General features: G+C 51.1%; 1 protein-coding gene across 1 annotated transcript in view; it reads right to left on the bottom strand.

The window, feature by feature from the left end:
• Positions 1-7,348: 7,348 nt before the first annotated feature.
• THAP4 (THAP domain containing 4) overlaps positions 7,349-16,819 on the bottom strand; it is a gene marked incomplete at its 3' end in the record, with an annotated part of 52,558 nt that continues 43,087 nt past the window's right edge. Inside the window, exon 6 of the mRNA XM_080690243.1 lies at positions 7,349-7,468. Coding sequence (XP_080546369.1) covers positions 7,349-7,468 — 120 coding nt within the window. The remainder of the gene's footprint in view (positions 7,469-16,819) is intronic.

The following is a 16,819-nucleotide window of genomic DNA, read 5'->3' as shown; positions in this document are numbered from 1 at the left end:
GCCCGGGAGGCCCTTGGCTCCTGGGAGCACCTCCAGCCCGAGTGGGGGTCATGCCAGTCCTGGAGCCCAGACCAAACCCTATTAATCTGCAGACCCAGGCCCTCTTGAGCCCGGCGCCAGCGTCTACACCCTTGGCCCTGTTCCTGAAACCCCTGCCACAAAGCCGGGGGCGGATCTCCCGGAGGAAGGGCCTCTTCCTGCTGCAGCCTGAGGGCAGCTGGGAGCTGGGCTCTGAACAGCGCGGTGCTGGCTTCACCTGCTCCTACAGGTCGCTGTGTCCCCCCGCCCGTGACGGGTACTGGTGGGTGTGGGGCTCATGACCAGTGACGGGATGGAGAGCCGGAGCTAGGGTGAGCGCAACCCCGGTTATGCTCCTTGTGCAGCCCCAGAGATGCCCCCGAGAACTCCCACACCAGGAAGCCCCCAGAGCCACCCCACAGCCCCGTGCCCAGCTCCCCTGGCCAGGCACAAGCCCTGTCCAGCCTGGCGCTCGGGAGGGCCCTGCCTCAGCGCCCGTGTCCACCCTGGGGCCCTGGCTTGCCAGGTGGTGCCAGTGCCGCAGGCAGAGCCCCAGCCTGCTGGAGGGCGGAGGCTAATAAACCTTCAGCAGGCACGCCAGCTCTGCCAGTCTGCTCAGAAGACGATGGAGGGCTTCTGGGGTTGACCTTGGCCTAGTTAGGTTTCCAGAAGCACAAAAGCTCTGATGGCCCTTGGTGTGATGTGGCCAGTCATGGAACGCATGCCTAGTGGGCATTGGGAGTCCAGTGACTGGACAATCCCAGCTTGAATGAGATTGCACCGAGGTGCCCACTTGCACTGGACAATCTGCCTCATAGCCTGTCCCCTCCCGCTGTGACCCCAGCCCTTGAGCAGCAGACCCAGAGCCTCACCTTCCTCACCGGGCCTGGCAGGAGTGGGGCTCCGAGACTCCCAGGGTGCCCCCATGAGGCCCTGGCAGGGGACAAGCAAGAGCCTGGGTCGCAGTGGGCCTGTGGCACCCTAGAGTCCCAGCGAATCCTTTGCCAGTGGAACCCTGCCCCCCAGTGGCAGCTCAGAGGCAGCTCTGCAGGACAGACTGTCCCTGTGCTCCGGGAGGGCGTGGGCCTTCTCTGCTAGCTGGGGAGCAGATGGGGCTGTGGGTCCAGGCTGTGGGAGAATGGCAAGGACACCAGGACAGGGCTGAACTTATGGCCTGGCTCATCAGACAGACCACATCTGTGACACAGCAGTGAGGAAGTGGGCTGTATGTGGCAGCTGGGTTGGCAGGAGCTTGGATCACGACTTCCTCAGGAACAGAGGGGCCTATACCCTTGGCTTAACATAGATGACTCCAGCTGAGGGCGAAGTGAATTCTGGTCTCCTTGGCATCCCTCTGGACCCAGCCTGTGGCCAACACTCCAGCCTCCCCATGGCCAGGAGCTGCGGCCTGAGGCTTTGGCCTGTCTCTAGCAGCTCAGGTGGGCTGCCTGTCACCTGGGATCCTCACCCCTGCGTAGGCCTGAAGGGCAGGGCCGGCTGCCACCAGATCAACAAGCTCCTGTCCTAGGGGCTGATTCTGACAGGATGAAACTTTCGAGTGTAGGCTGCTGAGGGCTCTGTGGGGATGCTCCCTTGCTCTGGGAGAGGCACTTTTCTGTGCCATGATGGCCCATGTGTGTGTGTGCTCACATACGTGCATACACACGCGCACACAGGACCCCTGCTAGCCACTCAGCGGTGCAGATCCCCCCAAGTGTCCCTTTTCCTTTTGAATTCAGGGGCTTTCCACCTCCGAGCTGCACCCCAAGCCCTTTTATTTGGAAAAAAGATCTCACCAAGTTGCGGAGGCCCGCCTTGGCCTCCCAGATACGGGATCACAAGTGTGTGCTACTGTGCCTGGCTGGCTTTGGTCCTTCCACTGGAGCCCTAAGCCCATCAGCCTCCAGGCCGGCCCTGGTTCCCACACAGGGCACCTCCCAGGGCCACCCACTCCAGGTGGGCCACAGGACACCGGACTGGAAGGTGGACATAGTCTACCAGCTGCAGTTTCCCTTTCTGTACACCACGGGGTTGAGGCAGACAGCTAGCTGCTAAGGTCTCCCAGCTCCGTCTGGCCTCTGGAGAAAGGCCAGCTGTGTGGTGCATGAGGTCCTGGGGACCCTGCGCAACCTGTCCTGACCTCGCCCCCACACTCCAGTCAGTCACCCACCTCCAGGTCCCGCTGCTCCCTGGCCTGCTCCCCTATGAGGCCCTACCTACATCGCGCTCCCAGCCCAGGGAGGTGGAAAGGAGTCCTCTGCAGCTGTGCGGCCCGCCTCAGCCTCCTCCTGGCCACGGCATGGAGTCCTCTGCAGCTGTGCGGCCTGCCTCAGTCTCCTGGCCATGGCATGGCCTACTGTGGAGGGAGGGCGTGTAGCCGCTTCACCTTCCGGGCTTCCCGACCCACGCTTCTTGGAGCAAACCCTTTGGTCTGCTTCAGCATGAGAAAGTGATGTCTCCACACCAAGAATGCAGAAGTAGCAGGCTAACGAGGCAGAGGGAGGAAGGGCCTGGTGCAGGTCCAGCTAGAGGGTGTGCTGGAGAGGATACCCACCCTGCAGCAGGAGAGAAGTCTCCACACCAAGAAACAGGAACCTCAAAGTGCCCTGAGGACCCCAAAGTAGACAGGAGAAAAACACCTCATTCTTGGGTGGGAGAGCTATTATAGACGAGACAGTGTTCTCATGCGGCAAGACCAGTGTCCAGTCCTGATCCCTGCAAAAGCCCAACAACGAAGCACACGCTTTCCCATGCAGACTTTCAGAAGTTGAACGTAATCCTTATAAAAGCAGGAGTGTGGTGGCGCACGCTTGTGATCCCCGCGCTTGGGAGGCAGAGACAGGAGAATCGCGCAGGTTCGAAGCCAGCCTCCCTGGCTTAAGAGACCTTGTTTCCAAATTAAAATTTAAGAATAGGTCTGGGAGTGTAGCCTGGAGGTAGAGGGTTCCATCCCCACCCAGTACCACACACACACAAAAAAGCACGGGCATGTTTGCCCCCTAAATCTAAACAAGCTAATTAAGCAAGCTCATGACAGAGACAGAAAAATAGCAAAATCCCCAAAATAAAGAAATGGGGACCTGTCCTGCCTGGCCCAGCAGAGCCCCGTGGTCCAGGACACAAGTGGATGCAGCCCGGGGACCAGGAGTCCAGAAGCAGACCCCATGGCCCAGAGCACTGAGCCTGCACCCAAGGCAGCATCGCGCCAGAGTGGAGGAGAGGGACTTGCTAAGAAACTGAAGCAGTCGCTGGCCCCCGGGAGGACTCGAGCAGGAGGAACACACAGGCACAAGCCTGAGTGTAAGAAGCATTTTGAAGCCGGGCGTGGTGGCGCACGCTTGTCATCCCAGCAATCGGGAGGCTGAGACCAGAGGATCATGGTTCGCGGACAGCCTCAGCTACTTAGCGAGACCCTCGCAACTCAGTGAGACCCTGTTTCAAAATAATAAAAAATAGGGTTGGGGTGTAGCTTAGAGGTAGAATGCCCCTGGGTTCCATCCCTAGTACCACACAAAAGAAGTAAAGATAAATAAAAGGATTGGTGTAGCTCAGAGATAGAGCGCCTCCTCCTACCCAGGGTCAATCTCCAGTACCATTAAAAAAAAAAAAAAAAAAAAAAAGCTGGTGGGTGAGTCTGTTAAGTAAGAGGTGGGCAAACCTTTCTGTACATGATTTGAAATCCAGAACAGTAAACACAAGTACTGGGGAGCACAGGGATAACACAACATTCTCAAGGTTGGTGATGAGCCAGAAATCTCAGTGGTGGATGTCAGGGCCGAGGGCAGGCAGACAGGCTTCCCTTTGGGGGTGCTGACGGTGTGTGGGTGCAGTGATGGCTGCACACTGCAGCGGTAAATACTCTTGAACTGCACATTTTAAGATGTTGGAATGTCAGATTTTATATTATGTGCATTTTACCTCAATAAATGACTTAAGGATATTAGAATTAATATTCAAAAGAGCCTGTGAGCGCTGAAGGTCAAGAAGACAAAGACGAGGGAAACGCCAACCCAAAGAAATGAAGAGCGACAGATGTGGTTCTTGTGGTGCAGCTTGTCATCACGGCATTTGAGGGGTGGGTGAACACACTTGTCATCCCAGCATTCGGGAGGCTCAGATAGGAGGGTCTTGGTTCGAAGACAGCCTCAGCTACTTAGTGAGGCCCTTTGCAACTCAATGAGACCCTGTTTCAAAATAAAGAATAAAAAAATAGGGCAGGCGGTGTAGCTTGGAGGTAGAATGTCCATGGGTTCCATTTCCAGTACTGCAAAAAAAAAAAAAAAAAAAAAAAAGAAAGAAGAATAAAAAGCTGGGTGTGATGGCACACACTTGTAAACTCAGCATTTGGGAGGCTGAGATAGAAAGGTCTTGGTTTGAAGACAGCCTCAGCAAGCCGGGCATGGTGGTGGATGCTTGTAATCCCTGCGCTTGGGAGGCTGAGACAGGAGGATTGTGCAAGTTCGAAGCCAGCCTCAGATACTTAGTGAGGCTCTCAGCAACTTAGTGAGACCCTGTTTCCAAATAAAATGTAAAAATAGGTCTGGGAGTATAGCCCAGAGGTAGAAAGCCCCTGGGTTCCACCCCCGGTACCCCACCCCCACAAGACAGGCTCAGCTACTTATGCCCTTTGCAACACAATGAGACCTGTTTCAAAATAAGGAATAAAAGCTGGGGGTGGTGGCGCACACTTGTAATCCCAGCATTTGGGAGGCTGAGACTGGAAGATCCTGGTTCGAGAACAGCCTCAGCTACTTAGTGAGGCTCTCTGCAACTTAGTGAGACCCTGTTTCAAAATAAAGAATAAAAACTAGGGCAGGGGGTGTAGCTTGGAGGTAAAATGCCTCTGGGTTCCATCCCTAGACCTGCAAAAAAAAAAAAAAAAAAAAGAATAAAAAAATAGGGCTGGGGGTATAGCTTGGAGGTAGAATGCTCCTGCGTTCCATCCCCAGTATGGAGGAGGTGGGGGGGAGTCAGACTTTTGGCAATTTAGCAAGGCTCTCATAAACCTAGCAAGACCCTGTTTCCAAATAAATTAAAAAATCAGGCTGTGGGTGTAGTTTGGAGGTAGACTGCCTCTGGGCTCAATCCCCAGTACCCCCCCCCACACACACACACAGCCTGGGGGTGTAGCTCAGAAGTAGGACACCCCTGGGTTCAGCGCCCATTACTAAAACAAAAACAAAATATGGGCTGCAGGTATATGTAGATATGTAGCTTGGAGGTAGAATGCCCCTGGGTCCATTCGCTAGTTCACACACACACACACACACACACACACACACACACACACACACACAGTATGAAGAGGTATTAGGCCCACAGACGAGGAGGAAGAAGAGACAGTGGCCTTGGAAGCCTGCAACCCATGGGCAAAGCTGGATTCTGGGCAAATGCCCTCTAAGAATGATAACTGACAGGACAGTTAGGTGCTGAGTGTAAAGGGTGAAGGGCACTCACAGAGCACCCCAGCCCTGTGCACCCAGGAGGTCCAGGGGCAGGTGGCAGCTGTGTGGATGAGAGGCTGGTGCTGCTCGGGGCAGAGCACTTGCCTGGATGTGCAAGTCCCCAAGTCTGATCCTAGCACTGAAAATAAAGATATAGAAGGAGGTCAGGCTGGCCCAGGGCAGCTGCCGACGCGTGAACGGAGGGACTACGTGAGGACCTCAGAGGTCTGCGGGCAGCCAGCCTTCAGACCACTGTGCAGGGGTTGGGGCAGGCCAGGGGACAGTGGCCAGCGAGTCCATGGCACAGGAGGGAAGGAGGGCCTGCAGCTGGGGGGCCCTGGGAACACACTGGTCACGCACCTCTCCTCTGGGCTCAGTCCTCACCTCCGCGGTAGAGACTGAACCAGGCAGGTCAGACGGCACGCCCTTTCTCCGTGGCTGCACATGTGCTCCAGGCAGTGGCTGCAGCTGTCTGGGTATGTGTTCATTCCCTGGGCCTATGCATCTTGGACCCTGCTACCCAACACTGTAACCATGTCTCTGCTACCACAGTGAGGCGTCTGAAGCAAAAGGCTTGGCTTTGATTTTGGATACATGCCAAAGCATGTAGAGGTGTCAGTGTGTCTAGAATTGTCTCATAAATAGCCTAGCAAAAAAGCAGAGGACATGAGCAGGTGCTTGTGCACACCCCAGTACTTGGGAGACCGAGACAAGACAATCACAGGTGTGAGACCAACCTCAGCAACTTAGTGAGACCCAGTTTCAAAATGAAAAATAAGCCGGGAGTGGTGGCGCATGCTTAAAATCCCCGGGCTTGGGAGGCAGAGACAGGAGGATTGCGCAGGTTCAAAGCCAGCATTGCTGGCTTAAGAGACCCCCTTTCCAAATAAAAAATATAAAAATAGGTCTGGGAGTGTAGCCTGGAGGTAGAGGTACAGTACCACCAAAAAAAAAAAAAAAAAAGAAAAAGAAAAAAAGAAAAAGGGTTGGAGTGTGCCGGGCGTGGTGGTGCACGCTTGTAATCCCAGCATTCAGGAGGCTGAGATTGGAGGATCACAGTTCGCGGACAGCCTCAGCTACTTAGTGAGGCCTTCCGCAACTTAGTGAGACCCTGTTTCAAAATAAAGAATAAAAACCAAGGCAGAGCGCGTAGCTCAGAGGTTGAATGCTCCTGGGTTCCATCCCCAGACCCACAAAAAGAAACAAAGTGGTGGCGTGTAGCTCAGAAGTAGCATGTGTCTGGGCTCAATCTCTGGAAACACATGCACACACACAAGAAATAACTTCAATCTCTTTTTTGGTACTGGGGATTGAACCCAGGGTACTCTACGTCTGAGCTACACCCCAGCCCTATGTTTTTATTTTCAATCAGGGTCCTGCTGAGTCACTGTGTACGGGCCTGGACGTGCACCAGTGTACTGATATTGCGGGGTGTGCCACCATGGCAGGCGGGCTTTTGGTGAGATGAGGTCTCACCATGTTGCCCAGCTCCAGCAAGCCTCCCGCCTCCGTCTCCGGAGCAGCTGGGGCCCAGACGCACGCCACTGTGCTGTGCCGCGGCTCTGGTCTTCAGCCTCTTGTCTCTACTGGAGGTTCTTGAGTACTCTAGGTCTTGTGAAAACTGCAGGGGTGGGACAGGGGGTAGTGACAGGTGTCTTGGGGAAAAGACTTCAGAAAATAAATAATCAGCAACAGATTAAAAATGTACAATATGAACAAGTGAGAAGATTCAAAATCCTCAGCCATAAAAATAAAGGCCTTTTATTTGGTTTTTCTCTGCTTCACAGGACCACCTGGGCAGCACTCAGGCCTGGAGCCCACGCCACACCCGCGCTGGGGCAGGCCAGCGGCTGACCCTCTGGACCAGACCACAGTGCAGGCTTGGGTCACGGGGTCACTTTCTTGTAGGTGACGTGAAGGTGCTGAGTCATTGGCTGTGTAGTGGTCGCCATGGACACTGTCTGTTCAAGTTTGCCTTCAGAATTCAGCCTGAATTTCCGGGTAATCTGAGCAGAGAGCAAAACACACACCTTAGTTTTATCAACGAAAGATGTAGCAAACGCTGGAGCGCCCACCTGAGCCAGGCAGTGTCCCTGCAGAGGGACAGCAGGCCGCAGCCCGAGCCACTGCAGGTGCCAGGTCCTGGGGTGCCAGCGGCCCCTCCGATGTGCCGCAGACCCCAAGTGAGCACAGGCTTGGTCTCTTCTCCATCACCCATGACGGTGCACTCCCCATCTCTGCTCCTTGCCCTGACTGATGCCTCCAATCCCAGCAAAGGCTGGAACTCAGGTCCAGTGTGTTCTTGGAAAACTTGGTACCAGCACCTCTGCACCTACCAGTCTACTGGAATCAATTACAGTGGCTGTTTCCACAAGAATATATGTACACCAGCTTGTAATCCCAGCATTTGGGAGGTTGGGACCTCAGGATCGCGGTTCGCGGACAGCCTCAGCTACTTAGTGAGGCCCTTCGTAACTTACTGAGACCCTGTTTCAAAATAAATAAAACGCTGGGTGTGGTGGTGCACAGTTGTAATCCCCGCCCTTGGGAGGCGGAGACAGGAGGATCGCACAGGTTCGAAGCCAGCCGCGCTGGCTTAATAGACCCTGTTTCCAAATAAAATATAAAAAATAGGTTTGGGAGTGTAGCCCGGAGGTAGAAGGATTCCATCCCCGGTAGCACACACACACACACACACACACACACACACACACAGAATAAAAAATAGGGCAGGGGGTGTAGCTCAGAGGTAGAATGCCCCTGGGTTACATCCCCAGACCTGAAAAAAAAAAAAAAAAAAAAGAAAAGAATATATATACACCAGCCCCAAATGAGGCACCAGGGAGGCACAACGCCTGTGGGACCACAGCTCTCTGGAGCTGCCCCACAATCCAAAAGACCGACATAGACGTCTTGCTCCTGGCCACGCAGACCACTCAGATTCATCAACCCTCCTTGTCCAGAGAAAACAAAAAAGTGTGTGTGTGTGTGTGTGGTACTGGTGATTGAACCCAAGGATACATCTGACCTATACCCCAGCCCTATTTTAGTTTTTATTTGGAAACAGTCAACAGTCTGAGTTGTCGAGGGCCTCACTAAATTGCTGAGGCTGGCCTCAAACCTAGGATCCTCTGGTCTTGCCTTTCCAAATACTGGAATTATGGGTAAACATGGTGACAAGTTGGATTTTTCAAAAGTTAGTCAAAGCTAGGCGTGGTGGCGCACACTTGAAATCCTAGAGGCTGAAACAGGAGGATCTCAAGTTTGAGGCCAGCCTCAGCTACTTAGTGAGGCCCTCCACAATTCAGTGAGATCCTGTTTCAAAAATAAAGAATAAAAATAGGGCTGGGGGCATAACTAGGAGGTAGAATGTCTCTGGATTCAATCTCCATTACCTCAAAAACAAAAAACAAAACAAAAAGCCCCCATAACAACAATAACAACGAGAACAAAAGAAAATAAAGAATAAAAAATAGGAAGCCATGTGTGGTGGCGCATGCTTGTAATCTCAGCATTCAGGAGGCTGAGACAGGAGGACCGCGGTTCACAGACAGCCTCAGCTTCTACTCAGTGAGGCCCTTTGCAACTCAGTGAGACCCTGTTTCAAAATACAGAATAAAAAATAGGGCTGGGGGCATAGCTCGAATGCAGAATACCCCTGGGTTCAATACCCAGTACCAAAAAAAAAGTTAGCTAGGCCTGGTGACTTACGCCTATAATTCCAGTATTTGGGAGCCTGAGACAGGAGAACTGCAGGTTTGAGGACGAACTTCGTGACTTAAGGAGACCTTAGCAACTTAGACCTTGTTAAAAAAAAATAAAAGGGCTGGGGATGTAGCTCAGAGGCAGAATGCCCCTGAGTTCAATTCCTAGTTCCAACTAACCAATCAAGAGAACCCCACTATCAATGGGGAGAAAGTGCAGACAGAAAGTAACCCTAAGGAGGAGTTCAACTGTGTAACACGCCAGCCAGCCTCACGGACACACGTGAGAACCTGCTGCTAACAACGGCGTGCACACTCTTCTCAAGTGCCCACCGGACAGTTCCCAGGACAGACCACATACGATGCCTGAAATCAGGGTAAAGCTGTAAAATTTGCACATCTGTGCGAGTTAACTAACACACTTTTAAACAATCAGGAAAAAATCACAAAGGAAATTAGAAAATATTAGATATGAGTAAAAACAAAAACACAACAGACAACAACTGACAGGAGTTTCACAGGTTCTAGGACAGTCTCAGCAAGTACAGAGACTCTCATCAACCTAGCAAGACCCTGATTCCAAATAAGAAATAAATGGATCTGGGAGTGTAGCTTGGAGGTAGGATGCCCCGCGCCACTATTCAGTCTCCAGTGCCAAAAATCAATAAAACTGATGAATCTTTAGGAGAGTCAGTAAAAAGAGACTCCAATGAGTAAAAGTGAAAGTTGGTATACTGCTATAAAAATAAAACAAATTATAAGAGTACAGGTGCCCTTGGGGTCCATGGGGGTGATTCCAGGTCCCTTTGATACCAAGGTGCCAAAATCCAAGGGTTTGAGCAAGTCCCCGATAGAAAGTTGCAGTGTTTGAGCGGAATCTGCACACGCCCTCCTGTACACATCACTCATTTACTTTGGTCCTGGGACTGAACCAGAATGGTGGAGCCAGGGCTGGAGGGCTCCGGAGGTGAGTGTCTACAGGGGGAGGCTCAGTTTGGGAAGATGAGACAGTTCTGGAGATGGATGGTGGTGACTGTGCTTAACACCACTGGCCTGTGCCTACTTAAAAATGAACAAGATGGGAACACGGCGCAGCGGCACACACCTATAAGCCAGGACTTGGGAGGCTGAGACAGGACTGCAGGATTGAAGCCGGCCTCAGCGACTTAGTGAGACCCTGCTTCAGAATAAAAAAAATAAAAACAAGGCTGTGGTGTATCTTCTGGGTTTAATCCCCAGTCTACAGATAAAAAATAAAAGACAAGCCGGGCGTGGTGACGCACGCTTGTAATCCCAGCATTCGGGAGGCTAAGAAGGGAGGATCGCGGTTCGCGCGCAGTCTCATCTACTTAGTAAGCCCCTCTGCAACTCAGTGAGGCCCGGTTTCAAAATAAAGCATAAAAAATAGGGCAGGGGCTGTAGCTCAGAGGTCGAATGCCCCTAGGTTCCATCCCCAGATACCCCCCCGCAAAAAAGAAGACAAAACAAAGATCTCTTCCAACATATTTTAGTAATATGTAAATCCATTAAAAAAAAAAAAAAAGCTGGGCGCGGTGGTGCCTGAAATCCCAGTACTTGGGAGGCTGAGACAGGAGAACTGTAGGTTTGAGGACAGCCTCAGCAATGTAGTGAGACTCTCATCAACCTAGCCAGACCCTGTTTCCAAATAAAAAATAAAATCAGGTTGGGGATGTAGCGCGAGAGAATGTTTCTGGGTTCAACCCCCAGTACCACAGAAATATTAAAAATAAATAAAAAACAAAAGGCAGCTGTGCACGGGGTACACACCTATAATCCCAGTACTTGGGAGGCTGAGACAAGAGGATTGCAGGTTCAAAGCCAGCCTTGGCAATTTAGTGAGGCTCTCAGCAACCTAGGGAGACCTTGTTTCCAAATAAGAAAATTGGGGTGAAGAGTGTATCTTGGAGGTAGAATGCCTCTGGATTTAATTTCCAGTACCACAAAAAATAAAATAAAATAAAATAAAGACCAATAACCACGATCAAGTGGAATTTATCCCCAAAATACAAAATTGGCTCAATATCTGAAAACCAGGTTGGGTATGGCAGTGCATGTTTATAATCCCAGTACTGTGGAGGTTGAGAAACGGGACGAGAAGTCCACAGCAGCCAGCCTTAGCAACGGAACGAAGCCATTTCTTTCTTTTTTCTTTTCTTTTTTGAATTGGTGGTGTTGGGGACTGAACCCTGGGGGTTTCTACCTCCAAGCTATACCCCCAGACCAAGTATTTATTTTTATTTATTTATTTATTTATTTATTTATTTATTTATTTATTTTTGTGGGTCTGGGGATGGAATCCAGGGGCATTCGACCTCCAAGCTACACCCCCTGCCCTATTTTTTTTTTAATTCTTTATTTTGAAACCGGGCCTCACTGAGTTGCGGAGGGCCTCACTAGGTGGCTGAGGCTGTCCGCGAACCGCGATCCTCCAGTCTCGGCCTCCCAAATGCTGGGATTACAAGTGTGCGCCACCACACCGGCCTTATTTATTTATTTATTCGTTTGTTTGCAGTACTGGGGATGGAATCCAGGGGCATTCTACCTCCGAGTTACACCCCCAGCCCTATTTTTTATTCTTTATTTTGAAACAGGGTCTCACTAAGTTGTGGAAGGCCTCACTAAGTAGCTGAGGCTGGCTGCAAACCTGGATCCTCCTGTCTCAAGCTCCCAAGTACTGGAATTACAAGCGGGCTCCACCACCCCCATCTCATGAGACCATTTCAAAATAAAAAATAGCCGGGCGTGGTGGCGCACGCTTGTCATCCCCACGCTTGGGCGGCAGAGACAGGAGGATGGCGCAGGTTCGAAGCCAGCGGTGCGCGCTGGCTTAGGAGACCCAGTTTCCAAATAAAAATGTAAAAATAGGTCTGGGAGTGTAGCCCGGAGGTAGAAGGGCTTCCAGGAACCCCAGTACCACAAAAAAAAAAAAAACAACAAAACAAAAAACAACAACAACAAAAAAAACCAAAACAAACAAAAATAAAATAAAATAAAATAAAAAATAGGGCTGGGATGGGATGTAGCTCAGAGGTAGAGTGTCCCTGAGTTCTATCCTCAGTGCCACACACACACACACCAAAAAAAAAAAAAAAAAAAAAAAAAAAGAAAAGAAGAAACAGGGAAGGAACAGAAAAAGAAAATCAATAAATCAATAACTACATTTCATTAGAAGAGAATAAAGGGGGAAAATCATATACTGCTTCAATGGTTACAAAAAAAAGTATTGGTCAGAATTCAACATTTTCCCATCAACCTAGAGAGACCTTGTTTCCAAATAAGGAAACAGGTTCTCACTAAGTTGCTGAGAGCCTCATTCAGTAGCTGAGGCTGGCTTTGAACCTGTGCGATCCTCCTATCTCAGCCTCCCAAGCGCGGGGATTAGAAGCGTGTGCCACCATGCCTGGCTTGAGTTATAACTTTTTAATTTTATTTTATTATTTTTTGTGAGTCTGGGGATGGAACTCGGGGCATTCTACCTCCAAGCTACACTCTCAGACCTATTTATTATTCTTTATTTTTAAACAGGGTCTCACTGAGTTGCAAAGGGCCTCACTAAGTAGCTGAGGCTGGCCGCAAACCGCAATCCTCCAGTCTAAGCCTCCTGAATGCTTGGATTACAAGCGTGCATCACCACACCTGGCTAATCTTTTATTTATTTATTTATTTATTTATTTATTTATTTATTTATTTATTTATTTATTTATTTATTTTTGCGGGTCTGGGGATGGAACCCAGGGCATTCTATCTCCAAGCTATACCCCCTGCCCTATTTTTTATTCTTTATTTTGAAACTAGGTCTCACTGAGTTGCCAAAGGCTTCAGTAAGTAGCTGAGGCTGTCCACGAACCGCAATCCTCTAATCTCAGCCTCCCAAATGTTTAGATTACAATTGTGCACCACCACACCCGGCTTAATCTTTTTATTTTTGAAACAGGGTCTCACGGAGTTGCGAAGGTCTTCACTAAGTAGTTAAGGCTGTCTGTGAATTTAGATCCTCTAGTCTCCGCCTCCCATATGCTGGGATTACAAGTGCATGCCACCATGCCCGGCTCCACCCTTTTATTTTGAAATAGGTTTTGATAAGTTGCTGAGGCTGGCCTTGAATCTACTATCCTCTTGTCTCAGCCTCTAAAGTACTGAGATTACAGGTACATGCCACCATGCCCAGCTTGTAGAATTGATCATTTTTGTGTGTGTGGTACTGGGGATTGAACTCAGGAGCATTCTACCCCTGGCTCTGTCTACTTTTTATTCTGAATCAGGATCATTCTGAATTGTGGAGGCTGGCTCCAACTTTTGGTCCTCTTATTTCAGCATCCCCAAAACTGAAGTTACAGGTGTGTACCACCATGCCTGGCTTAAAATTGTTTAAATATACTTTTACTGGTGTATTATAGTCTCACATCATAATGTAGTGCAGAGAGATAGAAACATTCATACACATAGCACGTGCCAAGGAAGAACCAAGGAGGACGTGAAGGTGCTGAGGAGGAGCAGGGAGGACATGAAGGTGCTGAGGAGGACCAGGGAGGGCGTGAAGATGCTGAGGAGGGACCAGGGAGGACGTGAAGGTGTTGAGGAGGGACCAGGGAGGACATAGAGATGCTGAGGAGGGATTAGGAAGGGTATGGAGATGCTGAGGTGGGATGGGGAGGATGTGAAGATGCTGAGGAAGGACCAGGGAGGAGATGGGAGATGCTAAGGAGGGATGCAGAGGACGTGAAGGTGCTGAGGAGAACCAGGGAGAATGGAAGATGCTGAGGAGGGATTGGAAAGATGTAAAGATGCTGAGGAAGGACTGGGGAGGATGTGAAGATGCTGAGGAGGGACCAGGGAGTACATGGAGATGCTAAGGAGGATCAGGTAGGACATAAAGATGCTGAGGAGGGACCAGGAAGGACATGGAGATGCTGAGGAGGACCAGGGAGGACATGAAGGTGCTGAGGAGGAATGGGGAGGACATGAAGGTGCTGAGGAGAACCAGGAAGGATGGAAGATGCTGAGGAGGGATTGGGAAGATGTGAAGATGCTGAGGAGGGACCAGGGAGAATGTGGAAATGCTAGGGAGGACCAAGGAGGACATGAAGATGCTGAGGAAGGACCAGGCAGGACATAAAGATGCTGAGGAGGGACCAGGGAGGATGTAAAGATGCTGAAGAGAAACAGGAGCCGAGCGTGGTGGCTCACGCTTGTAATCCCAGCATTCGGGAGGCTGAGACTGGAGGATCGCGGTTCAACCGACAGCCTTAGCTACTTAGTGAGGCTCCTGGTAACACAGTAAGACCCGGGTTCAAAATAAAGAATAAAGAATAGGGCTGGGTCGGGGCCGCAAGGCCCCGACCCCGGGCGGGTGAGCAGGCGCATGTAGGGCACCCTTAGGCAACCCACCCCCACACCCGGAAGGGCTCAGAGGTCCAGGCCGCAAGGCAACGACCCCAGGCGGGTGGGTGGGTGTGCGTGGGGCACCCTTAGGTGACCCCACACACCCGGAAGAAAAAAAATTTTATCATTGCTACCGAGTGCCCGATCTCACATCCTCCCCAAACCACACATACTCTCTTCTCTTATTTAAAAAAAAAAAAAAGGGAAAAGAAAAATGAAAAATATTTGAGAGGGGTTAAGATGGCTGTGGCAGCTAGAATATTGGAGATGCAGACAAAACATATCCATCTGAACTGGAACTTTTGGAAAAATTTCCTGCGAAGGAGGACTGATGCTTCTTTACATCATTAAGAATCCTGGACATCACCTGTAAGGAGAGAGTCTAGTGGAGACCTAGGAGGAAGGTGGTGGCAGCAGCAGTGGCCAAGATGGCGGTGGAGACTTGTATTTGGGAGAGGCAGACATCTGATCCAACCTACCCTGATCCTCTGAGGAAATTACCCCAAAGGTCGAACACTACTGTCGCACATGCTTAGGAACACTGGACATTATGCGGTATGGGAAAAGAGCTTGGGAAAGATTTGAAATGGTGGAGGCAGTCACACTGGCAGCGGCAAGTACTCAGTGGAGGCAGAGATCTGATATAATACACCTGGAACTTTTGAAGAAATTACCTCAGAGGCAGAATACTACCACCACACACCCTTGGGAACATGGGACAGCCTGCTGGGTGAAGAGGGTGCTCGAATTGGAGCCTGTCGAGGGGTGAGGCCGGTGCTGGGGCCAGCGAGGCCGGGATCAGAGCCTGCCATGACGCAAGGCCGGTGCTGGGGCCTCTGAGGCTGGAATCGGAGCCTGCTGAGGGGTTAGGCCGGTGCTGGGGTCAGTGAGACCGGGATCGGAGCCAGCCGTGAGGCAAGGCTGGTGCTGGGGCCTCTGAGGTCAGGATCGGAGCCAGCTGATGCGTTAGGCAAGTGTCGGAGCCAGCGAGGCCGAGATTGGAGCCTGCCACGAGGCAAAGCAAGTGCTGAGGCCTCCAAGGCCGGGATCAGAGCCTGCCGAAGGTTTAGGCTGGTGCCAGGGCCAGTGAGGCTGGAATCGGAGACTGCTGTGAGGCAAGGCCGCTACTGAGGCCTCCGAGGCAAGGATAGGTGCCAGCCGAGGGTTTAGGCCGGTGCCGGGGTCAGCAAGGTTGGGATCGAAGCCTGCCGTGAGGCAAGGATGGAGCTGGGACTTGCGAGACCAGGATAGGAGCCTGCTGAGGGGTTAGGCCAGTGCCAGGGTCAGCGAGGCCGGGATCAGAGCCTGTTGTGAGGCTAGGCTGGTGCTGGGGCCTCTGAGGCCGGGAGTGGAGCCAGCCAAGGGGTTAGTTCGGTGCGGGGGCCAGCGAGGCCAGGATCGAGGCTTCCCATGAGGCAAGGCCAGTGCTGGAGCCAGCCGAGGTCAGGATCAGAGTCCTCCGGGTGGCCAGGCCACTACTGGGGCCATTAAGAATGGGATCAGAACTTGCAATGCGGCACACACAGAGAAATAGCACAGAAAATAAAATCCAGATGCTTCTCCCAATTAGCAAGAACTAGGAGGAAACGGGTAATAGGAGGAGGTCGAACAATAGAAAGGGCCCTATTGAGAAGCAATTAAGGTGACCAATCAGAGGGGAGGGGATGGGGGAGGATGGAATCTCTTTAAAACTCATGAGGTGCGTAAGAAAATATATCAAAGATAATCAACAATTAAGCATGGGATCGAGGGAGGGGGAGGGAATGGGATGGGGATTGGATGAGGGCTTATTGGATGATATGTGCTTGTATATCCTCTCAAGTCTTGTATTCCAAAGTGATGTATGATTACAAAAATATTAAAATATATATATAAATAGGGCTGGGGGTGCAGCTCAGAGGTAGAATGCCCCTGGGTTCCATCCCTAGTATTGCATGCGCGTGCGCATGTGTGCACGCCATCACACACACACACACACACACACAAATTAGGGCTAGGGGTATAGCTTGGAGGTGGAATGCTCCTGGTTACATCCCCAGTACTGCCAAAAAAAAAAAAGACAAGGAGGATATAAAGATGCTGAGGAGGAACCAAGGATGGTGTGAAGATGGTGAGGAAGAACGAGGGATGATATGAAGATGCTGAGGAGGGACCAGGGAAGACATGAAGATGCTGAGGAGGAACTAGGAGGACATGAAGATGCTGAAGAGGGGCTGGGGAGGAGGTGAAAATGCTGAGGAGGACCAGGGA

The sequence above is a fragment of the Muscardinus avellanarius genome, assembly GCF_963383645.1.
Source record: "Muscardinus avellanarius genome assembly, chromosome: 2".
Taxonomy (NCBI): Eukaryota; Metazoa; Chordata; class Mammalia; order Rodentia; family Gliridae; genus Muscardinus; species Muscardinus avellanarius.
The sequence above is the reverse complement of the archived record's forward strand: the minus strand, read 5'-3'. Positions and strand labels throughout refer to the sequence as shown.